The sequence below is a fragment of the Eleutherodactylus coqui genome, chromosome 4 (genome assembly GCF_035609145.1).
Source record: "Eleutherodactylus coqui strain aEleCoq1 chromosome 4, aEleCoq1.hap1, whole genome shotgun sequence".
NCBI classification, from domain to species: Eukaryota; Metazoa; Chordata; class Amphibia; order Anura; family Eleutherodactylidae; genus Eleutherodactylus; species Eleutherodactylus coqui.
Window position 1 is genome coordinate 250,678,415 of NC_089840.1, and position 26,666 is coordinate 250,705,080.

Below are 26,666 nucleotides of genomic sequence, written 5' to 3' on the forward strand. Positions count from 1 at the left end.
TTGGACACCTTTATTACTGGTGCTGTTCCAGAATTCTGGTGTAAGTTGCACCTTTTTTTGGTAGTGATCAATTTAGACAAATTTGATCTGCTCCGTAATATGGAGAAACCTGTCAATTAGTGGTGGGAGGATGGGGGGAATGTTCACATCATTAATTATCATTGGGCAGATACTTTGAAATAAGCAGTGGTACAACACATGCAATGACTGTAGACATCTTGTTACAAGAAAAGACATTTCTCAATAAAGGGCGATTTTGTTATTTATTGTAATGCAATTTAACACTTTGTTAGATAGGATCTTAGGATCTTCATATGACCAGCTCTTGCCTTGAGATGCAGCATTTTCAATGCTCTTTTTCACTTTCTAAGAAGAATAAAAAATCTTAGGTCAGAAAACATATAAAAAAGTAATAAGCAATAAATTATGTACATGACTGCACCTCCATATTGCTGTCTAAGGACCGCAAATTACTGTCATACAGCCCACAAATCTTTGATGGTAGTACCACCATTACACACTGCCTGATTTACTTCATCCCAAATGTGCCCAGTGGATTTCTGGTTGGCTGGATAAGAGGCCATCCCGCTACTCTATCCTGATGAGGGGCAAGATCAAAAGAACTGGTTTGGCTTATATCCCTAGTCATGTTGCAAGGCTTGTGAAAAGGGTATAAGGTACCTTCCAACAAGTGGCCCAGTGGAAGATTATTCCATCATTCTTTTGTATAGCTTTTTCCCAGGAAGCATTGTATTGCCTATAAGACCCACTACACTCTTGTGGTGCTCTCCACAAGGAGAAACATTAGACTCATATGCCGTATTAGAATAAAATGGTGTCATGTGAATTAAAGCAAAGAGCCCTGAAGAGCAACCCCAACTTTAGTTCCATTCATTACACAGTTGGTCTTCCAGCTGAATGGACAGCAGCGTGTAATACTCCACTACAGGGAAAATACATGGTCAGTAGTAGCTTCACTTGGCAATAACCGTTGACTGCTGGGGATTTCAGAAACTGAGCTTGCAGAAATCAGCTGATTCCTGGGCTGACTTAAACTGAGAAACAGTTTTGTAGAAGCAAGACAACCCCTTTAATGGAGCAGTGACTTCATGTGAGCAATTAACCTTTCATGAAAGCCGACCTTCAGATTAAACCTTGTCTTGGGCCTAGACTGAATTATAAGATGATGAAAAAAGAAAAGGATCTTTCAAACTTTAAAGGAGCACCAAGTGGATTTAGAGACACTGGAGTCAAAGCAGCAATCTGTCTGTTCATTCTCTTCTAATCTTATACTTGCATAACCAAAATCCATTCTTTTGAACACATCTACTGCACAATGACCTCCAATTGGCAGAAAAACATACCGGTAATATACACTGGATTTTAAAAGGGTAGTTCATCTGAGATATGCAAGGAAAGCCTGATACATATATAGGTCCCACCTCTGGGACCTGCATCCACCTCTAGTTCTGGCCCCTGCTGGGCTGAATGTGGTCGTATGGAGATAATCGGGATATGGGAACAGCTCAGCAAGTTGCGCTATGCTGTTTTTATAACACTCATAGAAGTGAATGGGAGTTACGGAAACAGGCCACTCAGCTGTTTCTGTAACTTCTGGCAATTCTATATTTAGCCAAAGGGGCTGGAAGGTGTGGGGCCAAAACTAGAGATAGGTATGGGTCCCAGAGGTGGGCCTTGCATGTATCAGACCTTCAGGGCTTATCCTGTGGATATGCCATAAAAGTCTCAGATGGTAATACCCCTTTAAGTCTATATTAAGAGAAAAGAATTGGCTATAGACATATGGCAATAGTAAGTACCTGTACTGCAGGGGGAATTGTATGCAGTCACTGCATGCTCATCTAGAATGGGAAGAAACAGAATACAAGTTCATGATAAAGTGCTAAGGAGATACAAGTTAACCAAATGTTCAGTTTAAATGGGTCTCTTAGACTTAATATAGAAGATATACATGAATATTTTTAATTTGGGTTGCTACACACCTGGAACATGGCTGTCATAAATCTTCACTTTTGCTGCTTGCAGATTTTTTACATAGAATTCTTGCTTCATGGAGAATCTTAAACTTTCAGCCTCATGGGTGAGCTGTGGACAAGCAATAGAACAAAAAAAAAAACTTCAAAAATGTACATGTACGGATGTCCTCTAACTACAAGGGTAGCAGGCCTAACCGCTAACACAGTGCCCAACCCCTATAATGACAGTATTATAGAAATTACAATATGAAACTTGTAGTAGATGGTTTGATAGCTTTGATTTCCTATTTGAATAACCATTTGGCCCTGTGAGGTACGTGATTTGTCTTCATATCAATTTGATGTCTTTATAAGGCAACATGCGCAGTAAGCAGGTCAATGAAAGTGCATTATTTCTTGCCATGAAATAGCCGAGCGAGTCAGGTGAGGAGTTTGGTGTGCATTAAAGAAGCAATTACTTTTTTGTTTTATTCATTGTTTAGGTAGCCCCCCCTCCAGTCTTAACTTGTTATCCCTTTCTATCTGAAAAATTCCCTTTCGGACAAATGTTCTGCACTTGTAGGTTGCTTTGCTTTCACCCTACTGTCCAGTTCATCCGAAACAAGCTCAAGGGGGTATAAGTCTGAAGACTGTGCAGGCGATTCCAATCTTTGAAGCCTACCAGCTTCTTTTTATCTTCTTAAGTAGTTCTGATATAACCTAGGTACATGTTTTGGATCTTCGTCTTGCTGTAATATGAGCCCCTGACCAACTAGGTGTACACTAGAGGGTATTGTATGGCTTATCAAAATGCTGTGGTAGTCCTTTTTGTCCAATGTGCCAATCAACCTGTGAAAATTGCCAACTGTGGATCCTGCAAAAGAGCCCCAGACCATCATGCTCCCTCCTTCATATTTGGCAGTTTAGTCACACACTCAGAAACCATCCTTTCACCTACTCAACAGCATGTACCTTGTTTTAGTGAGAAAGAGAGAAAAAGAGAAAAAAAAGAGAGAGAGAAAGAAAGAGAGAGAGAACCATCATCCAGACTCACCAAGCTTCACCAGCGAGTAGCATTACTCATTTTGACTTACTATACAGCCTCCCCAAAGGTACTGTGCTTATAATTTGTAAAGGGAACAGTGATTGCGTATTTCAGTTAACAGATTTAGTCGTTTGGTTCACCAAAGCTCCTGCAAGGCTACGTTACTTTACTTTACTCCCAGAGTTGGGGTCCCCCAGCATTGCTATTACTACCCCATATAATGTGTGGATAAACCTGTGTAAATTGTGTGTATTACTGTAAATGGTGAATAATGTGTTAATGTCTGGTGTTCTTACTACCTAGCACTGCATGACTTTGTAGACTATACCCTAACCTGCTTTCACACCTGTCAGTCACCCCTAGCTGGATTGGGGATTGGCTAGTTAGCTTTCCCTTAGCTCGGAATTGGTAGACAGGAAAATGTATAAAAGGTAGAGAGTGGGCATGGTTAGCTAGTTTAGTCCAGGCCTGGAGAGAGTCTAGTCCAAAGGAACCTGAGATAGAGACCGAGAGGAAGAAAGCAACCATCTACTCTAGCCAGTGCGGTGGGAAGAAGAACATCAAATGTGAGTACTAACAAACCAAGATTATTGAAAGAAAGGGAGAGAACAGAGAAGGTAAAATAAATCACGTTTATGCAAGAGTGTTAGCAGGAGAGAGAAACAGAAGCAAGTCAGCAGTTAACCCTTTTCAGTCACAGGCCACTAACTGAATCCATAGTGAATGATAGAGACGTGATGAAAAAATCCTAAGGCCACATAAAACATAAGAGAAATACATATAATACATCTTACCTTCTCCAGGTAAATTGTAACTTTATCTGGTGTGATCTCTGTTCTTTCCACAATAGGATTGTCTTTTAACTACAAGAAAAGAAATACACAGTTTATATGCCTTTGTATTAAACTTAAGGGGGAGGCTGTCACAACCTAATAGCACCATAACCTAAGTTCTGGTGTTCACAGGGCAGGTTCTCAAGGAGTCCAGGATATACTTTCTATACCTACCTGCCTCCCTATTCTCTCTCTGTTGCACATAAAAGTCATTATGTAGACAGTGCAGTGGACTCATCTCTGCCGGCTGTGCGAAAACACTGGGAGCGCACACGAAGAATCTGCAAAGATGCCTACACTGTCTGCACGATGACTTCCTTGGGCAACAGAGTGGGAACAAGGAGCTGGAAGGGTATAAATTGTACATACCCGGACTCCCAGGGATCTGACCTATGAGCACATTATTTAGTTTATGGTGCTGATAAGTAGTGACTGGTTCCTTTTTAGGTACACTAAAAAAAATAGGCAATTATATCCTAATATGAGGTGTAAAAATATAACAAAAGAAAAATTTCAAAAAGAAAAAACTTACTATAGTACAACTCAGGGGTGTAACTATAGGGGATGCAAGGGATGCGGTTGCACCCGGGTTCAGGACCCTTAGGGGGATCATTAGACCTCTCTTCTCCATATAGGGAGTCGAGTACTATGAATAAACCACTATAGTTGGGTGCCCTGTTACAGGTTTTGCATTGGGGCCCAGAAGCTTCAAGTTATGTCTCTGCTACAAAAATATGAAACTCTGACAGGTAAATTGGTCTGTTGTACAGTAAGTGAATCATCTAATTTTTTCAATTGTTACTATCGGATCTCCCCCATACTTTAGAAACAGTCTTGTGTTTGCCAAAGTAACACAATTAGAGTATGTCCAACATGGGATGGATTTTCCACCACGGATTTTCGCCGGCGCTTCTGAGAGTGGCTTCACACTGGCGAGGGAATCGCACAATTTTCCAGCGCTGTGAGAAATCACAAAATTATGAAGCCAGTGGCTTCCAATGGCTCCATGCACATTTGCGATGTTTTAACGCTTGCAATGCAGTGTTAAAACAAAATTGCGGCATGTCCATTTTTTTTTGCGATCTCGCCCATTGTTTCCAATTGGGCCGGTGGCAGCAGCGCCAGCCAAATTAAAATCAATGAGTGAGGATCGCGATCCTCTGCCACTGCTGTGAGAGCAGTGGCAGGGGAGACTCTGCGACAAGGATTTTCGGGGTGAGTGGGGGGCTTGAAATATAAGCCCCCTTTGAAAATATTCAATAAAGGTAGAAAGAAAAAAAAAAAAGAATATATCACCTTACTAGCGCTGTCATCTCCAGCGAGTCTTGTTGCAGATCCCCGCACTCTTCTTCTGCTGTTCTTCTGGCCGGGCATTGAAAATCCCCGCCTCCTGAAGTGCTGCCTCTGATTGGCTGAGCACTGTGACCAATCAGAGGCAGCGCTCAGCATTGAATGACAGCCCCTTGACTGGTTGATTAAACCTTGATCTTAAAAGGTGAATACCTTTAACTATCAGTAGGTTTACTTTGCCGGCTGCACATGGGTGGGTCAGATTCCGCACCTGGAATTCCGCAGCGGAATTTGACCCAGACGCATTCCTGCCTTTCTTCTATCTTCTCTGTACTGCGAATGGCGAGCCGTTGGATATGCACAGTACAGATTTTATTTTTTTAAGCCTCTGATTCTCCCACATCATGAAGCGGAATCTGCGACCTTTCCGTAATGTCATTGCGGAAGGGCTGCAGATTGGACAGCTTTCATTGACTTCAATAGAAGTCATCCGTGCGGAATTCGTGCAAAAATAGAACATGCTCTGCAATTGATTTCCACTTGTGTGCAGGAACAAGTGATTTTCAATAGCATGTTATGGGCGGTATTTGCTGCGGAATCCGGAGACGGACGCCTGCTCCAGATTCTGCAATGCAAATCTGCCCGTGTGCAGCTGGCCTAAAGTATAGAAGCGGATTAGCAGCGAGTCTTTATAGAGAAAGGCCTTCATAGAGCCATATTGTCATTGTGCCCAACACTACAGCATTAGAAGGTTTGGAGTAGGATGCTTGTGCCTTACCTTTTCAATGCTTGTTTTACTAGGAAGAAATCCTGATAGAATTTGCACCTCTATTATTACTCTGTTGGTTGTGGTCCTTTCACCCGAATAACTGTAATAAAATAAACCAAGCACAATAAAAGATTATTAATTAGAGAATGGTTTTACACACGTGACTGTATGATAGTACGCAGCCCCTGTTCACTGCCGTCAGGCCATGTTGCGCTCCTGCTGACTGCAGAGGGAGTGTGGGACTTCCAGGACCCCTGCCACTGTGTCCTCCCTGCTCCCGAACACAATCGAAAGGGCATCTGTAGGGGGGTGCAGCGCCTTTAGCGGCGCCACTGCCAAAGGCGCTTCAGGACAATGTGGCCTCTGTCATGCCGACCCCGCTCTGCTCTTCTACACAGAGCGGGGTGCTGTGTTCAGAGCCACTGCCGGGGAAGGACCTTTGAGGTGGGCACAGAGCGGAGTGTTGCCTTCTGAACCGCCACTGGGGAAGGGACTTAGAGCTGTGCACTGAGCTGTGTACTGCCTTGTAAAGGCAGCCAGGGAAATGACTTTCACTTGCAGCTGCTGCGTTGCGTTACTGGGCTGCCAGGACCTCCACACAAGGCATCTGCGCAGCCAATCAGGTACAGGTGGAGTCACCCCCCTGCCAATCCTGACTCGGGCAGGACTTTCTGGTGGGATACACTAATACCGCTGCTCACTGCCATAGAATTGCTTTGTTTTTTTCTTAGGTCACAGTATACCAGGAACAGAGAAACCTCAGATCCTGGCAGTTTAAACCCTTACAATCAATAGCAACTGCAGCATGTAAGCAAATTACAGGAGAGAGGGCTCTGTCACCTATCAGCACACTGCTGTGTGATCGCAGGGTACCAATGGGTTCCCATTGCAGCCCTAAATCTGACAAAGGCCTCCATGCCTGCCATGTAAAGGCCCATTTAGACACAACGATTATCGCTCAAAAGATGTCTTTTAAAGGGGTTGTCTCGCGGCAGCAAGTGGGGTTATACACTTCTGTATGGCCATATTAATGCACTTTGTAATATACATCGTGCATTAAATATGAGCCATACAGAAGTTATTCACTTACCTGCTCTGTTGCTAGCGTCCTCGTTGCCATGGTTCTGTCTAACTTCGGTGTCTTCTTGCTTTTTTAGACGCGCTTGCGCAGATGCATCTTCTCCCTTCGGCTGGTCTTGGAAGCATCGGCGTTTTGGCTCCGCCCCCTTGTACGCGTCATCGCGTAGCTCCGCCCCCGTCACATGCCGATTCCAGCCAATCAGGAGGCTGGAACCGGCACACGTCATGGGGCGGAGCTACGCGATGATGCGTCAAAGGGGGCGGAGCCAAAACGCCGATGCTTCCAAGACCAGCCGAAGGGAGAAGATACATCTGCGCAAGCGCGTCTAAAAAAGCAAGAAGACACCGAAGTTAGACGGAACCATGGCAACGAGGACGCTAGCAACAGAGCAGGTAAGTGAATAACTTCTGTATGGCTCATATTTAATGCACGATGTATATTACAAAGTGCATTAATATGGCCATACAGAAGTGTATAACCCCACTTGCTGCCGCGAGACAACCCCTTTAAGCGACTATTGAGTAATAATTGTTGTGTCATTTACAGCGCAAGATGATTGCTCTAACGCTGTGATACAACCGAGCACTCCCAGCGGAGGATGCAGAAGACAAGCGGGGTTTCCCTGCTTGTCTTCTGCATCCAGCTGTTCCCCGCTGGGAGTGCCTGGCTGTCATGCAGCCGAGCGCTCGAAGCAGAGGATGCAGAAGAGGGTGTCCCCGCTTGTCTTCTGCATTCAGCTGTCTTCTGTACAGAGCACCCGGCTGTTATACAGCCGAGCGCTCCGCGCGGGGTATGGAGAACAGAGCTGGATCGCTCTGTTCTTCACACCCAGCCTGTCATCAGAGAGCAGGATATAACTGAAACAATAGCATGCTGAAAGACGATGAGTGACGGTAGAACGAAAACTGAAAAAAATCAGATTCTTTGAAGGCTGTAGATTTCTCAATGCACAGAATGCTCTAGCTGTATGGAATGTGCAGCGGACTTTCAGCATTCATTTCATTCACTTTGATGCAATGAGTAGATTCTACAACTATATACACACCACAATCCAGAGCAAAGTAAAGTGCAGATTTCACTTTCGATTGCATTGTGGAATTGGAGTGTCGTAATTGTAAATTTTCCGTTGTGTGTGAATACGCGCTAATTCATTATTTAGAATTGTATATTGGTTGCAACCATTAGTAAGTAGGTGAAATGTTTAATGTTAAAGAGTAACTGCACTTTTTTACAGATTTTTGACATGTCAGTGAGACATACCAAAAGATTTGATCAGTGGGATTCACGCTGCTGAGACACCTGAGGATTACTCAAAAGCAGTGGCTGCCGTGCGTCAGTCTTCTGCTGCCGAGGGGAGCAGCGAAGATGGCTGAAGACGCACAGTGCTTGGGTGAGAGTGCAGTTACTCTTTAACCTCTGAACAGTCACATTAAATTTGGAAAAAATCTCACTTTTTTGTAGATTTTGAATTTATGTCTCATGTAAATCTATTTGCCACGGAATTTAATCGTCTTAATTGCATTTTAACCAACAACTAATTTTAGGCTTAAGAACTAGTTAATCATGCACCCTTTTGTGTTCCAACAGTCATCACTTTTTTATTTTTTCACCAATGTAGTTGTATGACCCTTCCTATTTTGCGGGATGTGTACTAGTTTTTATAAGAACTTATTTTGGGTACACATAATGTTTTGAATATTTTGTGTTATTTTTTTGCTGGGGAGCAATGGGAAAAAAAGCAATTTAACCATTTTTTGTGGGATGTATTTTTATGGCGTTCATCATGTGGTATGAATGCTGTTAACTTTATTCTACAGGTCATTATGATTATGATAACACCAAATTTATAGAGATTTATTATGTTCTACTACTTTTGCACAATATAAACACTTTTTTTCTACAAAAGACTTTTGTGGCGCTATATTCCAAGACCGTAGCATTCTTATCTTATTGACAGAGCTGTATAAGGGCTCGTTCAGACGAGCGTGTTTATGTGCGTACATAGGTGCGCACAAAACCATGCGTTTATTTAGAACTATTGGTTTCCTATGATGTGACAGCAGTGGCAGATGATCGCGATGTTCTCCCATTGCTTTCAATGGGGCCGCCATTGCTGCCGGGTGCCCCATTGAAAGCAATGGGATGCAGGCAACCCCTTGCAGTGATTTTTGGGGAAGGGCTTTAAATATAAGCCCTTCCCTGAAAATCATCCCTAGCTTGTGTAAAAAATTAAAAAATATATATACTCACCTCTCTGCCGCTGTTAGGGCTAAGGCGCATCTAGCCTTATATTTAACCTTTTCCAATCCACTGTCTGACGTCTTCCTATATTCTTATTGAAGGTTGTGCAGCTCTGATGTCAGAAGACATCCGGCAGGGTATTCTTACTGTATATTGCCGGCCGCTCTATTGTTGGGGGCCTCTCCAGCATGTCATATACTACAGTACTGGCTCTAGCCAGCAGACAGTGCCATTGTATAATGGCAGAAAGAGAAAGCCCGCTAGGAAACTCTGAATCCAAAATTGGATTGCAAAGGGTTAAAGCCCTTCCCCCGAAAATCACTGCAGAGGTTGCCGGCAGCCCATTGCTTTCATTGAAAGCAATGGGCACAGACTTTCATTCACGCGTGTTTTGGCACGTCCATGGATGCGCAATTTTGTGCGTGTGTATGTGCGTGCGAATACACGCTCGTCTGAATGAGGCCTAAGGCTTGTTTTTTCAGGATGACTTATAGATTTCTACTAGTAGCATTTTGAGGTATATACACCACTTTTTGATTATTTTTTTTATTCCTGCTTTGGCGAAGAGAGATGAACAGAGAATGGTTATTTTGGCATTTTCTTTTTCCTTTTTTTCCTAAAGAATTTACTGTGCTGGTTAAATAATGTACCTTTTTATAGTACTGGTTGTTATGGGTGTGTCTATACCAATAATGCATAGTTCTTTTTTACGTTTTTCATTATTTAAAGCCTGGTGTAAAAAAAAATAAATAAATTGAAAGGTTCTGTAAAAACATTTAGATGCTGCGGTGAGCAATGAGTATAGCATCTGCAAGCTTAAACAGTGTAGAGGAGTGATGAGACAAGCAAGTCTTCATCTTTCCCTTTTTTTCTGTAACAATAAGAGAGCAAATTTGCTCTCTGGTGAGGGAGTGATAACTTGAAGAAAAGTCCATGTCACACCTCCCCTGGGACAGGGGGAGAGACAAGACAATCACAAATGCGGACTTCTCTTCCCCCTAGCCCTCCTTTTCTCCTCTACATACTAAAAAGTGACATTTGCAAATTCAGGATTCCTGATTTCATTTTAAACAGCTGTATCTATCATTTTGTAAGTGTGTTAGGACTTGAACCCAGGAGCTCCTGTACTCTAGGTGATGGACCATCCTACTGAGCTATTCAGAGCCCTCGATAGCTTCTTTGCTGAACATTCCTTCCTCCTGTTACTCTAGTTCCTGCTTTCCTCTTTGGCTCCTCCCTATCTTTCTGATTAGATGCCCTATATAAGCCTGGCCTGGTGTCTCCCTCATTGCGTGATTATTGCGCTCCCAGGCTGTAATCAAGCTCCTCTTCTTTCTGCTGCTTCTTCAACAAATAGCTGCTCTGTGTACTGACTTCTGGCTTCCACTGACTACGCTACCTGCCTGCTCCTCTCGTACTGCGAACCAATACTCCCCATGTACCGACCTCTGGCTTTCCCTGACCACGCTTCCGGCCCGCACTGATTGGAGTAGAGAGTCTCCGAACCTATACTAGATCATTAGAAAGTGCTACCAAAATACTTGTTTTTTTGAAATGACACCAAAAGCACATCTGTAGCACTGATAGAACCTGAGCTATAGCCATTTGAACTAGAATGAGCTCTGTTTGCCAAAAATTCTAATGTCCTCTTCCTGCAGAATGAACAGAGCTCTTCCTAAACTGTAGGGCGAATTAAAGCATTTTAGATTTCAAGAGTTTCTCCCTCCATGACAACCCTGCCTCTAAAAAAGTCAGCTTTTTTAATGAGCTATTTCTTACCTGGCCTCCACTAGTATGTCCAACCCTGCCTTCGCTTCATCGGTGCAGACTGATGGCTCTGTAGTGGCATTGAGGGTGAAGTAGGCATCCGATTTTGTGAGAGGGGTATGATATTTCAAATGCGTCTGCAAATAGAGGGACATTATAATAGTATAAATACAATTTTCGCTTTCGAGTATGGCACAATTGTAAAAAAACATGAAAAATAAAAATGTATCATTGCCTTTAAATATGTAGAGGGAAACTATACTGCATTGGGAAACTAGTGAAAATCATATAGAAAGACGAATAGTTTATTTGTCAACTATTCCTATAATGTATGAACTCCAACAGCAAGTGATTGCAAAGTAATATTGTCAGCTGCTGGATCTTAAGGACCCTGGTAGGCACAGCTATTTGGGCCATGGTATATAGGGACCCTCACGCAGAGACTATTCAGTGGTAGTATTGTATAATAGTGAAAGGGGCACAGTTTTTATTAGTACGCATCAAAGGACCACTCCAATTATAGCACATTTTTCCATGCATCTGATTGCCCACCACACTCAGGAAGTGTCCATTGTGTATTTCAGCCAATTCTATGCAGTGCAGCCCCCCTGCCTGCTACTTATCAGCCGCTATCTTGAGAACAAGATTTTTTTACTTTCACTTTCAGTTAATCCCATGATGCATCAAATCAGCATTTGTTAAGGCTATACCATTTATGCCTGCAGGGGGGACAGTTTAATTATCATTACCTTCTATATTCACCTAAATAAACTACAGTACATAAGTATATAATCAGGAGGATGAGCTGTGATAGTCTCTGTTATAACTGTGTGACATGAGTTGTGTGATCATTGTCAGTAACTGTTACAGGAGTGCCTGTGTTCTCTTTCAAACCGTTTCATGTAATGGCATCACACAGATTGATAAACTGACTAGAAAAGAAATCCATAACCCCCAAGCAGATCTGAGCTGGTTAGAATTGAGATCACATGACCATCTGAGGAAAAAGATGACAGGAGTTTCATACAGAAAGAAATAAGGTAACACTTGCTCACTTAGGCTGTATTTACATGGCCAATACTCTTGATACGCATGAGTTTTGTGCGTTGCGCGATGCACAAAAATAGAATCCATTGTCTGCAATGGGTCTATTCACATGGGAGGTTTTTTTTTTATCTTAGCGTTTTTAGATGCTTTTGGACACTTTTCCCGACTTGTCTGAAAAAGGGTGTGCCCAAAATTGTGCTACATTTCCAACAATTGTTCCAAAATGTTGGCGCAACTTTTGGATGAAAATTAAACCAACTAATAGGTGGTTTACATTTAGACTAGACAGTCCTAAAGGTCAACAGGTTTATCATTCAGCAGAGCTACTATAATAATCCTGCCACAGACCGTCTAGTCTCAGTTTGCACTGTCTAACTTTAAACATCATTAAATAAGCCCCATTGTCTCATTGCCATTTTCTGATGGTAGATTGTTTTTTAAATGTTATTATTTATACAGGATTATAAAGGCAGCCACCCTGTCTGAGCTGCTGTTAACAGCTGCTCAGGTATTTGCTGCCACGTGGACTCAGGGACCTGTAGACCTGAAATGACTCATTGGCTTCTTTGGGAGAGTGTTGTGGGTCTGCTTTGTGGCCTGTGCAGACGTCATTATGCAGGGAGGGAGAGGAGGTGAGCTGTGACCATCACTTATTGTAAGCTGTGGATCCCGTGTTATCTATAATTAGGTGTTATATTTCATTGTAATCTTTCCTGTTCCTGAAAATTGTCATGTTAAATTTCATTGACACTAAACCAATGCCCTTCCCTTACCTGTATATATGCACAGCCTGTCCCTGTAGCGGTCAGTGTATACTCTCCAGGTATATCTGGTAATATCTCTCTTTGCGTAACGAGACTGTTTTCTTTGTCTATATGGATGTGCTTATTAAATCCAGATAGTGACCTTACTGTCAATGTTACATCTTGATTGTCAGTGTAGGTTGCTTTTACATACTTTGTCAATGCTTGAAGTGCCACTGACGTATCCTGTAAGACAGGGAACATCTTTAGAAATTGCCATCAATAGTTTAACGCAAGACAAAATAATGAGCTACTAAATATTGTAAAATACTGTTAGAACAATAAATATGTATCGATTTTGTATCCATCTTCCATCTTGTATGCTTTAGGGCTCTTTGACATGGAGCGTATATCGGCCATGTTTTCATGGCTGGACGATATACACTACCCATCTGATGCATTGGTTTCCAATGCATCAGTTTAGATGAGCGTATTCCTGAAGCGTAAAAACGTCTGGCCGGCAAAGATAGCACATACAGTGCACATTCTGACTGGACGTTTTACGCCGGCCAGTAAAGATTGTTCTAGAACTATATTCAGCCGGAATACAGCAGCCGCTGCCATAGACTCCTATGGGAGCCTATGACAGCAGCTGGAGAAGGGAGGTGGGAGAGTGACTGCTAAACTACCACTACCTTTCCATTCTTTCCCCCTCTCCACCCCTTGCTGCCTGTTTGCAATGGGAGGGGGCGGGACAGAGCAAGAGCCCCTTCCTCTTGCCAGCAGCTCCCATAGGCTGGAGTGGAGAGGGTGAGGTACTAGATCTTCAAAGCTCCTGTCCCCTTCCCTTGTCATAAGCCGTCAGGGACCGAGAGGGGGCTGGAGTTTAGCAGAGCTATACTCCCACACCACACCACCCAACCGATGGTATTCCAGGGCTGCAGCATATATGCGCCACAGCCTCGGCCATCTGAACAGGCATTCAGACTTGGTCACGGCTGCCTCTTGTCTCGCAATTTTTGGCCGTGCTGTAGCCATGATACAGCCAGCTATTGTTTTGTACATTTTGTTTTGAGAAGCCTATTACATATGACAGAAGGTTTTTCTGTTCTTACTTTTACCCTATATAATGGAATGTACCACTAATAAAGGGAGAGAGTTTCTAATCACCTCTGGTGTGTGTGATTTGTAAGCATCCTCATTGCTCAAGCAATTAACAATTTGGATACCTAAAAACATACCAATTAGCAATATTACGATAACAATACTATATGATAAAGGTTAAATATTCAGATTGTCTTTATATAGTGTTAGGTAAACCTGAGGGGATGGGAAGCCTCCCTGCGATCTCTGCCATTTGATAATCCAGTTGACTATGGGAGTAGCTTCTTCGAAGTCTTTTTGTGAAGTTGTTTGATCCGAGAGTAGTGCAAGGAGATAATATGAGGTAATCTCGACATTTCCATTACTGTTTTCATATGCTGCCCAATACTTGTTCCCATCTATGAAAAATAATACATTTTTTTTTACCTTGGTAGATACAAACATTAGAACTAGAATTGTGAGATTATAAAACAAAGAGCACTGAAGTCCCAGCAATAGTATGTACAACATATACTATAATTATCCGATGAAACTTGTGTACAATTCCATTACCTTCCCTTATAGCAGCCTTATCAAGGGTTGCCAGCATATGTTTCCTTTGATCTTCATCATTTGATAAAGTAAATACATAGGCAAGGAGAGCCTGAGTGTAAGTAGTTCTCACATCATCAACTGCGTTCTTTAGACACTTCAATGCATTCTCAATAACCGAACCCTATAAACATGACAAATGAGGGCAGAGAGTACCAGATTTGGAAAGTAAGTGTCACATATAATTGGTTTTAGATCAGAATAAGATTACACAACAAAAACAACCCAAACAACCTGAAGGCCGTAAAAAGGACGGCTATGTACCTCCCCGCTCGTCTCTAAAGATTCAGGGGCCGCCGCGGGTGACAGGTGAGTTGCGGCGGGGAGCAGGGGGGAGCGGAGGGGAGAGAGATATCTCCCCTCCGTTCCTCCCCACTCTCCCCCGCTGCTCCCCGCCCCCCGCCGCCCCCTGAATCTTTAGAGGCGAGTGAGGAGATACTCGGCTAAGGCACTACTCGCTCGAGTAAAGTGCCTTAGCGAGTATACTCGCTCATCTCTAGTTATAATACTTAAATGGGCAACTCTGGAATAAAATGTGTCCCTCCTTACCTTACCTCTTGGCTCAGGTTGTCCCAAGATTTGTGGCTCAAAAGAATGATTTTTGAATAAAACATAATTTTGAGATACTATGCCAGGAGATGTGTATCCTATAGGAGTCTATGCATGGCTGCCCAGTGATTGTGATGTGAATTGCAGTCTGTTGAGATTCCTTCTACCATGCTGCAATAATGTATTGAATCCGTAACAAAATTGATAGATTGCTAAGTGTGGGCAAATCTGTATGGCAACTATGTATTGCTCTGTGGTCTTCATGATCACTTTTAAAATGTATTGAAAATTTATTTGTGAAGGAGGCCAAAAGCTGTTACTCTTCTGGTTACAATATTATAAATTATTAGTTTATTAGTGGTCATCAAGTAGTTCGGTGATCATATATAGGCACAAGGCTGCAGGTCATGAAACGCCAAGGTGACTCCTCATATTCTTTCTAGCTTACAGTAGGTATACATTAGTCCTTATAATGCACCCCAGCTGCTGCACTAAAACCAATGCACACAGTATTCAGTCAGCACCAGTCGGCCATGAGCAACACCCCTCTATTTCACCCCATGCCAAATCCCTCACACCTTCCAAAGTAGGCCACATGGATCAGTCTAAATAACTGTTTGATCATTTATGGAGGTCAACCGGGCAGTCGAAACAACTAGATACAGAATACCAAGATATTGAATGCACTAATGTCCAACTATTTTTTTTCCTGTGAAGAGGAAGATGGGGGTGGGTCAGTGCATGTGGTCATCCCTCCACAACTTTGGGCAAAAAAAGCCCCATAGATAGATATCACACTATAAATATAGACCAAGAATGGATCCAACGCATTTCAACTGTACCAAGTCTCATCAGGGGTCTATGTTCAGAAAAAAAGAGGGTTGGGTATTTGGTGTACATAAAACACTTTATTTATGATCTTTATGTAGATATGTATTTGTTTCTGAATGTTTCTCCCTCCTTGAACCCTGCTACAAGGACAAAATGACAGATCCCATTCCGGCAGTGGAGAGGGACCTTAAAATGCGGCACTATCGGGACAAACTGTTAAGCAGCTTCAGCACAGCATTTCCGTATGGCCACGAGGATGGATCCACAATGGATCTCAGCTCTGCAGCTCAAGGCAGACAAGCAGGAAACTGCCACAGCAACACCACCACTGGTGGCAAGGAAGTCTAACAGAAGTGTGTCAACGTTTTTTCAGTCTGTCAAAGCCTGCAGCAAAAGCACAGGTTAGGTTGATAGTCACAGGCAACACTTTACCAACACCCGCATGGGTAAGACATGGCATTGGCCCCTTTGACTTCTAGGTGTCTAAGATGGATAAGTGGCCAAAGAGATAAGCAGCATTCATGCAACACTGCTCTTTCGTGCTTTATCAGGTACTAACAGCAGAAGGGGAAGTTTACATAAATATTATTTTCAGACATGTCAATTGAATTTTTCCATTCAAGTGTCTTATAGGTGCCTATATACTGTATTTGTAAACTAAGGTGTGGATAGATCAAATCCACTGGGATTCCTCTCTTCCGGATATTAGAAATTATGCCGTCTTATGGACCTTATCAAGTAGCCAAAAGACTGAAATGATTGCCAGATATGCAAGTTGGCAGTTTCTTTATTTGAATATGAATAGGATTCATTTTTTACCTTCCTAGTTAATCCTGTAATCCTTTCATGGAAAAAAAACTGAATAAAAATAGTCAATATATGTAAGGTTAAAGGGGTTTCCCATGATAAGAAAAATATTGCTTTTTTTGCTATTTAATTCCATAAACAGCACCGCACCTATCCACAGGTTGGGTGTGGTATTACATCTCATTCACTGCAATGGAGTTCACTTGTAATGCCAGTCACAACCAACGGTCAGGTGTGTTTGCAAGAAAGTAACAATATTTCTCTAATCCTGGCCAAGCTTTTTAATATAGTATGTAGGTAAGGGTGCATCACATTGGGTTCAGGGCCCAGTAACAAATCTCAGTATATACAATTCCATATAGAACCTGACTCACATCATACATATGGCCGTGTTCCATCATAGCTATGGCTATATATGCTGTAAGTGTGACGTTGTTATCGGCGTCGCTCTGTTAAGAAAAAAACATCATGTATTACAAACTATTGACCTCATACAGGTTGCAGTATGGGTTGTCTGATTTCAGCAAATTTTGAATGACTTTTGAATGAGTGTCTGCCTACTGTGAACACTCCCTGTTCCTTTCCGCCTCCATGGCGGCAGCGCTTTGATACATTGATTATAGTGGAGTCTGTTCATACACAAGTGAGTGTGAGCCCTAAAAGTTTCTTTTTATCGCGTGATGCGATTTTAACATTACAAAGTCCCGTTGACTTATGCGATAAAAAATCGTGCGAGTTTGTTGCGTGATTTTATCGCGGGCGGCAGCGATGCGAGATTATCCTCCAGAAAAAGCACCGCTGACGCTCACAAATTGCAGCGAATAAAGATGCGATTTTGCCGAGATTTTCTCGCAGCAAAATCGCCTGTGTGGAGCCAGCCTAAGAGCGATAATTATGAAACCAATGGTTCTCAATGGTTTCATACTCATCTGTGATATCACTCAGTGTTTTCAATGGGGCCGGCGGCAGTAGCGTCGGTACCATTGAAAACATAAGGAATACATTGCGGACTTCTGCCACAGCTATGACAGCTATAGCAGAGGATTCCTTCATCCCCACAGGGACCGCAGGGATGAAGGAATCCTCTGCCAGAAGTGGCAGAAGTCCGCAATGCTATCCCATTGCTTTCAATGGGGTCAGCACTGCTGCAACCTCATTGAAACTGGTGGATTGCAGGCAACTCCTGCAGCAATTATTTTTTTTGGAGGGGCTTGAAATATAAGCCCTTCCCTGAAAATCAGCCCTAGCTGTAGAAAAAGGTAAAAAAAAATTATACTTAGCTAGAAGAACTGTCCGGCTCTTCTCTCCGGAACGGCAGTCTTCTTCTGTGTTCTGGAGGCAGGGAATGGAAAAATCCCCACCCCCAGAAACCGCTGGTCCCATTGGCGCTCAGTCAATCGCAGGCAGCTCTCAGCCATAGAATGACAGCTGAGCGCTGCCTGTGATTGGTCACAGCGCTCAGCCAATGAGACCAGCATTGCCACACCCACTTTTAGAAAAGTGGTGAAAATCAGCGTAAAAGAGCAATAAATTACAAATTATAGTGTGTCATAAGCTTTTGTACATCAGAAATCTGGCCTACAAAACATAATAAATAGGTCCTAATGCATTTAGGAAAAAATACACTATTTTTCCTGGCAATTTTTGCATCTTATCCTCGGCCAGATGTTAGCTGTACATAAATAGGGAGTCATAAAATGTACCACAAGTAGCACATTTTTCGTGACATATTTCCTCACTTTCGGCTGCATTTTTTTTCACAACGCAGCATAATATGGTATGGTGTTTTTTTCAATCCTTTTCCCATAGACTTCACTATAGAAAAACATAAATGCACGTGTAGTAAAAGAAAAACACTACTCAAGAAAGGAAAGTTCTAAATAAGCCACCAAACACTATGAGTGAAGGCGTCCTTTCCAAATATTATAGATAAGTGGTCCAAAATGGCAAGCTTTATAGATAACAGTATGAGGGTTTCCACTCAAGTCTCTTTCAAACATTCATCAGTGGGTGGAAGTACCTGTTCTCATTGAAGAGACCCAGTGGGTCTATGGAGGCTTTTTTTCAGGCAATGCTCCATGGGAAAAAAATATGAAAAATTATCTCACATCAACCAGAGAAAAGTAGGCGTAAAACCATGCAGCTAATTTGCAGATGTGCCTCATGAACTCACAGAATGAATAAATGTTTGTAAATGTTACATAAGGCAATCATAGATACCATTAAGTAGTTATTAAAGACTTTTCCAACTTCTGTAAAGCACCCACTGGGCTGCTGCAAGCTACTCAACCATTTTACAGCATCTTCAATATGCTTATTGTGGATGTAGATGATGTCTTTAGCGTGACTGAAGGACCTCAGTGTGAAGGCGGTGAGCCTGAAATAGGAGACAATTTTATCTAGCAACTCATTGTAGGGATGGTGCGGGAAACAGTACCACTTTTGTCTATGACTATGACTTGAATGAGGATGACTTGTATCACCAGACAGCCCATGAACAAGAGCGGTGCTGTTTGTACAATTATAAACATACCTTTAATGATAAAACATAGATATAAAATATAAATTATGGCACAAGAAGAGATAATGTAACTAGTTAAAGGACGGGCTAATATACAATACACCGAATGCCACTTTATTAAAGTCATCAGTCTTTTCATGATTGGCGTTTCCCTGTATGGGGATATAACAAGTGACTCCCGAAATGCAGCATAAAATTAAGGCATCTTTCATGCAAGCGTTTTTTTGCCACGATAAAACACTGTCCGGAAATCACGACTTGTCCTATCTTTTGCCAAAATACGCCAGTCGTTCCCATAGTGTCCTATGGGAGATACCGGAAAAGGGAGGTGGGAGGGAGTTTAGCAGCAGCTTGGGTTACTAAAGTCCCTCTCCCTTCTTTTGCTGGCAGCTCTCATAGGCTGGAGAGTGAGGGGAAGGGAATTTAGCATGATAAGCGCTGCTAAAGTCCCTCCCCTTCCCTTGCCGGCAGCTCCCGTGGGCTTCTATGGGAGCTTCTATCTCTGTTAGCAGCAGGCAAGGGGAGGAGGAGAGATCTTAGTAGCACTAAGGTCTCTCCCCTTGACACACGCAATTCCGGGCTGTGGTGTATACACGGAGATTTAGCTGCAACTTGGTTTTCGGGCGGGTTGCGGGCAGCTAAAAATCGCAAAGCCCGTGTGAAAGAGGCCTAAGAGAGCAAGGTTTCCATGGATCATTTACACAGGAAATTGACATCACAAGGGAAAATTCAGTGATCTGAGTGACTTCCAATGAGGCCTGGTCATCAGTGCTAGACTAGCCGGGTCCTACATGCTACTAGATGGGTGCTTCTAATAAAGTTGACAGTCAGTGCAGTTAGAAAAATAAGAAGGGTTCTCATTTAAAAAAAAGTTAATTACAGATGATTCTCTATGGCAGCGTTCTCCTACATGTGTCTCTTTAGGTGTTTCAAAACAATAACTTCCATTAAGCCCTGGCAATAATGGCTGAAAGTTTCAGTTGGAAACACCTTAATCTATGCTATAGGAGAACCTGATCAACAAAGGGAAACTAGATTTCATGGGCTTGATTGCTCTACATTGGAGTTGATTTTGTATAACCATTCAGTATCAATGATGGGCATTACTAATGATAGGGGTCAATCATTATTAATCAATAACCTAACATAAGAAAGATAAGGAAACAGTGTAATAAATGTGACATTAGTTATTTGGTTATATAATGTTATGTATTATATGTAAAACATTCCGGAAGTTGCTAGTAGAATTTGGATATAGAACCATATGTAAAAAGGTATATTCAAGCGTTTATTTGAATATTGATTTTAAAATACTAAATGTATGATTAATTAGATTTTATTCAGCTATCTTACTGAATACCAACTTACCAACTTTGTGCTGACTCCCAGTAGGTGGCTGGACCAGTTTTTGTCTATGTGAAAAGTAGAAACAATGTCCCCTCTTTTGATGTGCAAATTGTTGATGGATCTTTAAGATTACATTCTGATTAAGTAGGTACTCAGGCAGCCAGGAGACAACCTTTATTATCACATGTAATTGTTTTATGTATAGTTCAAACAGCTTTGTTGATACCTTTTGTTTAAAAGGCTTTTGATTTACAGCCCTATTGTAATCTGTTGGAATGAGGGTTTGGTCAGCAAAAGTAGAATGAAACTAGGTATTGGAAACGCCTTCTTTACAACTTGCATATAAACTAGCAAAGTACAACAATAAACAGAATTCATTCTGATTTACTAAGTCTGTGTATAGTGGGTCATTATGGTTCTCAACTATGAGTACTCTATATAATATTTCCTCTTAATTTGGATACAGGCAACATTCGCATTTCGGTCTGCGTTCCAGACCCCCCACAGTTTATTTGGCGCCCGACAAGTGGGGCAGAAGCTAACTCCTTACCTGCAGCCGATACCTGACTACACTACCTGCCGACCAGCCGGACGAGAGGCCACGGGACCCCAGATCTACAAAACACCGGTATACGGTAAGCTCTTGACTTGCCACTCAAGCTCTGGGCTCTCCTGACTTCATTCAGTCCTCGTGTCGACAGGGGGTGAGTTGCTGTATGTTATATAGGACGCTTCTGCCTGTTATTTACGGTGTTCTTAGTGACCGTGCTAGACGGAAGAACCCTTGTGTGTATATTGCCATGTTGCCTGTAGTAATTGTTGAAATCTGTACGTTGATAGTCTGTGTCGTGTTAGCCATAATTTGCTTTTACTGAGTCTGTTATAATATCACCAGAAGTTCCCTTAGAAGAGAGGTCTGGTCTCCCCTAAACCCCCCCCTTAAGGAGTCCGTAAAATTATTCCAGGACCAGGGGTCCTTAGTGTACTGTGTGAAATAGAAGCCTGTGTGACCTATAGAAGCCTGTGTGACCTATAGAAGCCTGTGTGACCTATAGAAGCCTGTGTGACCTATAGAAGCCTGTGTGACCTATAGAAGCCTGTGTGACCTATAGAAACCTGTGTGACAAATAGAAACCTGTGTGACAAATAGAAACCTGTGTGACAAATAGAAACCTGTGTGACAAATAAGGTTCTGTGTGCCATAAGCTGTGTGAGAAAGGGAAGGGGGAGACGATTGCAGACAAGTGTATAAAATATAGAAAGATAGGACTTAGAAAAACGGGAACCTTTAACTATGAGTTCTGGTAACAGTACGGGAAAAAGCATGAAAGATATCAGAAACGCCGGTTTAGATAAAGGAACAGACAATATGGGAAACGTACAGGGCAAGTAGTATGCCTATATGGAAATCAGCTAGAGAAATAGTAAAAGACAAAGAAGGCACGTTAGCTGTGGGAAGAAGAATGTAGTAAGGTGTTTAGAATTTTGGGAGTCTTAGACCAGCAAGTTTGGGGAAAAGATTCAGAGATAGTCAAAAGGTTGTATAAAAATATGTTAGACAGATGGATTAAGGCAAGTATAGATACGGCAGTAAGGGGTTATCAGAGAAAGGGAATCCTCTTATAGTTTGTGTCCCTCTGGGACATAAAGTAAGTTCATGCAAAATCTGTGGACAATTATGTGACAAATAACCACTATTGTTTGTCTTGTAAGTCTTGTTGTTATGTAAACTAATCTTTGTTGTACGTCTTAGTGTTCTTGTAATGTCTAATTTCTAAGTGTAAGAAAGTTATACCCCACTCACATCTGTGGGGGTTCAAAAGAACAATGAAGTATATATATACTGGGTGGTTTTTTTTTTGTTTTTTTTTCCTGAGTGTAAAGTTGATGTAAGCAATTTTAGCTGAAGGTTATAGAAAAAAAAGCAAGTCAATGAGTTAAGGAAAGGTAGAAGGTTTAACAATGCACGGTAATAATAGTTGCTATCTGGAGTGGTGAATATAAGTATGTGGGTGGAAATGGGCATAAGTTGTATTATGTTTGTCATTGGGTAGCCTATTCTGAGCGAATTGTGTAAAAACCGCGGTACTAAGAGTTTTTCTTATCTATACATAATTCGCTCATTATTGGAAGTCTGGTGTACAGTAAATACAATCCCAATTTCTACTTCACATATTATCAGTCCGTATAGGAATGAATAAAACCCCCCTTACTGAGTGTGAATTTGCAGTTTTTGTAAGGTGGGGGCAAGTGTATTACATTCTGGGTTAATCTTAAATAGACAGCCCAGGAAGATAGTCACAGGCAGTGGAACCAGTTATACAGCTTTGCTATCTGTCTGGACAAGTTTCTGTGTTCTATAGAAGATAAGATAAATTTCAAAGGGTGGGGAGTACTGGGCTTTAGAAGACCTACTTGTCTTTGCAAAGAAATCTGAATTAAGAATTGGTTATATTTGGCTGCACAAGAAAAAGCCCCTATGTTGTATTATATTAAATATATATATATATATACTTTGTTCAATATGGGAAGTTCTATGAACAGTAAATACAATCCCAGTTTCTACTTCACATGAGATACTTGTGTTATATGGTATATACTGTCCGGTGGCTAGAAACTAAATGAGGCAAGAAAGACCAAACGCTGAGCCAGACCACAGGGGGTGGAGCTAGGTGATGTAAGGAGATGGGAGGGAAGAACAATAGGAAGAGGTGTTCCTCCACCCTCAACACAGACCAGCCTAGGAGAGAAGTATACGTCTAGTAATTACTAATAATTAATGCTGTTTAAAGTCTGAATGTTTTAGTTGCTTATTAATATCTTAGCTATTGTTCTGTTTCATAGAGATAAAATTCAGTGTCATAGAAAGGAAGACAGACGCTGATGAAATAAGAAATTTGTAATGAATTATGTGAATTACACGGTCTTAAAAATAGAGAACATATAGGGATTTTTAAGATATATTTTAGTTTTTTTTTTGCTTTTTGTGTAAATGTCAGTTCTGTAATTGGTTGGACGTCTATATCACTGCTAAATGCTGTTAGTACTGCACTGTCTCTGAAAGAATGTTCTGTAGGAGAGACATGCAAACGACCAGCATCGAAGGAGTGGAGCTAGATAATGTAAAAGTAGGTAATGTTTCATCCTTCTTTTGTCTACAAAGGAGGGGGTGAGGAGCTTGGGCAGTTAGGAATTTTTTTTTTTCTTCTTAAATTTGATAAGACATTGCAGGCAGGATCAGATTAATAATGAATTTGCTTAAATAATATCATATTTCAATATGAATACATGTTTGTGGATTATTCTGCCTTGTTGTAATTCATGTCTGTTATTTGTACTAATATCTTACAAGCCTTATCTGCATCCATCAAATTTTCACCGGATGGATCGGTACGGGTTGAGAGACCTCAAGTGACAGTTCAGAGGAGGTTTGTAAACTAACTGCTCTCTTGGTAGATCCGGCTCATGTATTTGTCTTGATAGCTACTGCAGAAACTCAGCTTTCCGCAGGTCCTGACAAATAGTAAGCCACCTCCAAGACAAACTCCAATTCCTGAGTCATTGCTTAGCACAAGGAACTGGACATCTGACATAGGTGATCCAGGTATTGCAGGTCAGCAATTTCTAAATTTTTAATTTTTAATTTTTTTTTTTTGCTACAAGGTTCTGATCTATTTTAATAGAATACCAGCTTGATTATCTAGCAGTAATTGGTGCAAGGGGTTTCAGGAGTGCCAATTCAGCTGGCAGAAACTGAACCACTAGAGGTAATGTTTAAAGGGTCACGATGCCTCATGCGCTTCCTTGTGCTGGAAAGTCCTGAAAGCATATTGGGAACCGAAATGATGGGATCCTTGGGATCTTGTATCGAACTTCACTCGTCCGGTGAGGCTCGTATACACCCCAGGTCTGAAAGTCACCCGACCTTCTGTCGGATGGCAGCAGACCTAGCGACACCTCTCCCTGTCTTCACTTTTACGCACGCAGAGAAACAAGTTCTTAGTGTCGTTCCTTTGAGCCTTTGGGCTACCAGTCAGACGGACCTCGACAGACTGTCTGTATTTGTTTGTATTTAATTCCAGAGGAAAGCAGTACTGTTGGATAGTGCTGCCACAAGGGGCACAGTATAGCCCAATACCAGTTCACCAGATTCATGAAACTGGTATTAGACGCCTGGCCAATTCGCGAGGGCACCGCCCTCTTGTAATATGTTGATGATTTGTTTTTATTTTCTTTTATGTACTGCTGACACAAATAGTTACCTCAATGCATCACTAAGCCTTTTGTGTTTCCTCCATCAGAGTAGAATGGCTGCAAAGCCAGCAAAGAGAAACTTCTTAGATCACACCATGGTGATCTACACCCCACATGACATACATGGTATCCTGACACAGGTAAGCCATAGACATCTGTCCCGTGCTAGACAGATCAAAAATGGAACTTGCAGTACACTCTTCATCCAATGTCTCATTTCAACGTTGCACCACTTTGAATCCGGCCACCTTATTGCCATTAGGTGACACTGATTCAAAAGGGGGAGTAAGTACAGAGGACCAGCTTTTTGCAAATTCTCTGACTGATGAAGAGGAGGCCTTTTGACGCAGAACACCAGCATGATTGTGACAGCTGGGTTCGCACATGTCACTGACAAACACCTCCTAAACCCCCACCTTGAAATGTTTGTGGATGGATCTAGATACCTGAATGACAAAGGAAGGCTTGTAACAGGTTTTGAAGTAGTCACACTGAATGAGATACTTGTACAAAAGCCACTGCCGCCATACATGTCAGCGCAGGAACTGAGGCCTGTACGATTGCGAAAAGTACCACTGCCAGCATCTACACTGATTCCAGGTACGCCTTTGGTACTGCACACGATTATGGACCCATCTGGCGGTCCAGGAGCTTTCTCACGGCACAAGGCAAGCCCATTAAGCTATCATGTTGCCAGGACAGGTGGCCATAATAAAGGTTAAAGCACACATGCAGGGGCAGTCACCAGAGAACAAGGGGATAGGGCAGCCAAGGCTGCAGCTCTCCTAGGACAGGACGCAAGACCCCTTGTGCTGTAAGTTGGATCTTGGTCCCACCGCTCTTGTTGATTTGGGATTTGGCGTCCTACGGGACGTAGATGATGTACCAGCGGCTGCCTACACCCACCTCGCCGTCCTAGCTCACGGGAAAGTGCATGCCTCTCGGAATGCCATGGTTTCTGTTATGGACAAGGTATGGTATGCTCCAGGGTTGGACAGGTTGGCGAAGGCATATGTGAAGGCATGTGAAGTGACCACTGTATCCTATTCAGAGATTACAAATCGATTACATCCAGTTTCCCAAATCAGGCAGGTATGAGTACGTCCTTGTGTGCGTGGACCTGTTCAAAGCCACCGCACAATGTACAGTGACTAAACTTGTGTCAGAACTTGTATGTAGATTTGGGGTACTAGAGACAATTGAGAGTGACAGAGGTACACAATTTACAGGTTAAGTGATGCGAGAGGTGATGTCAGCCTTGGGGTGGAACAAGCGTTTTACACTCCATACCACCCGCAGAGTTTAACAGAGTTGAAAGAACTGAAATGATATGCTTAAGTTAAAAGAAGTGTTTGGCTCTATGCCAAGATTAGGCCTGTACCATCCACAGGCCCTGCAGCAGGGGTGTGATAAGGTTATTGAATATGTACAAGAATTATGTCGTAAACTGAAAATAACACCCGATCTAGTGTTTTCCCCAATTCCAGACCCTGACAATCTAGAGGGGACTCATTTCTTGCAGCCTGGAGACTGGGTGGTCGCAAAAAAAAGACACGTAATAAAGGCCTTGGACCCAAGGTTTGACGACCATACCAAGTTCTGTTGTCAACGCCTACTTCTGTAAAAGTGGATACATGCCTCCCACTGCAAGAAAGTTCCCGAGCCAGAGGAAAAGTGATGGGTGGGATCCCGGCGTTGTTTGGGTGGGGGAGGTAATGGACATTTTGATTTTCACTTCTGCATTTGTCTTATTGGACTGTCTTCTTATTGGGAAACACCACTACGAACGATCCACATGGAGAAGCGATGGACTGGATGGGCAAATATTTCCCACACGTGTATGCCCAACCTCAGGAGTGGAGAGGACATT

At 42.2% G+C, this 26,666-nt stretch overlaps 1 protein-coding gene across 1 annotated transcript in view; it reads right to left on the bottom strand.

The window, feature by feature from the left end:
- Positions 1-249: 249 nt before the first annotated feature.
- Positions 250-26,666, bottom strand: part of LOC136626212 (alpha-2-macroglobulin-like protein 1) — a 95,002-nt gene continuing 68,585 nt past the window's right edge. The window contains exons 26-36 of the mRNA XM_066601065.1: positions 18,895-19,051; positions 17,049-17,123; positions 14,449-14,611; positions 14,113-14,294; positions 12,823-13,038; positions 11,015-11,139; positions 5,923-6,013; positions 3,816-3,884; positions 2,004-2,106; positions 1,821-1,862; positions 250-366 (exon numbers count right to left, since the gene is read on the bottom strand). Coding sequence (XP_066457162.1) covers positions 347-366; positions 1,821-1,862; positions 2,004-2,106; positions 3,816-3,884; positions 5,923-6,013; positions 11,015-11,139; positions 12,823-13,038; positions 14,113-14,294; positions 14,449-14,611; positions 17,049-17,123; positions 18,895-19,051 — 1,243 coding nt within the window. The 3' untranslated portion in view covers positions 250-346. The remainder of the gene's footprint in view (positions 367-1,820; positions 1,863-2,003; positions 2,107-3,815; positions 3,885-5,922; positions 6,014-11,014; positions 11,140-12,822; positions 13,039-14,112; positions 14,295-14,448; positions 14,612-17,048; positions 17,124-18,894; positions 19,052-26,666) is intronic.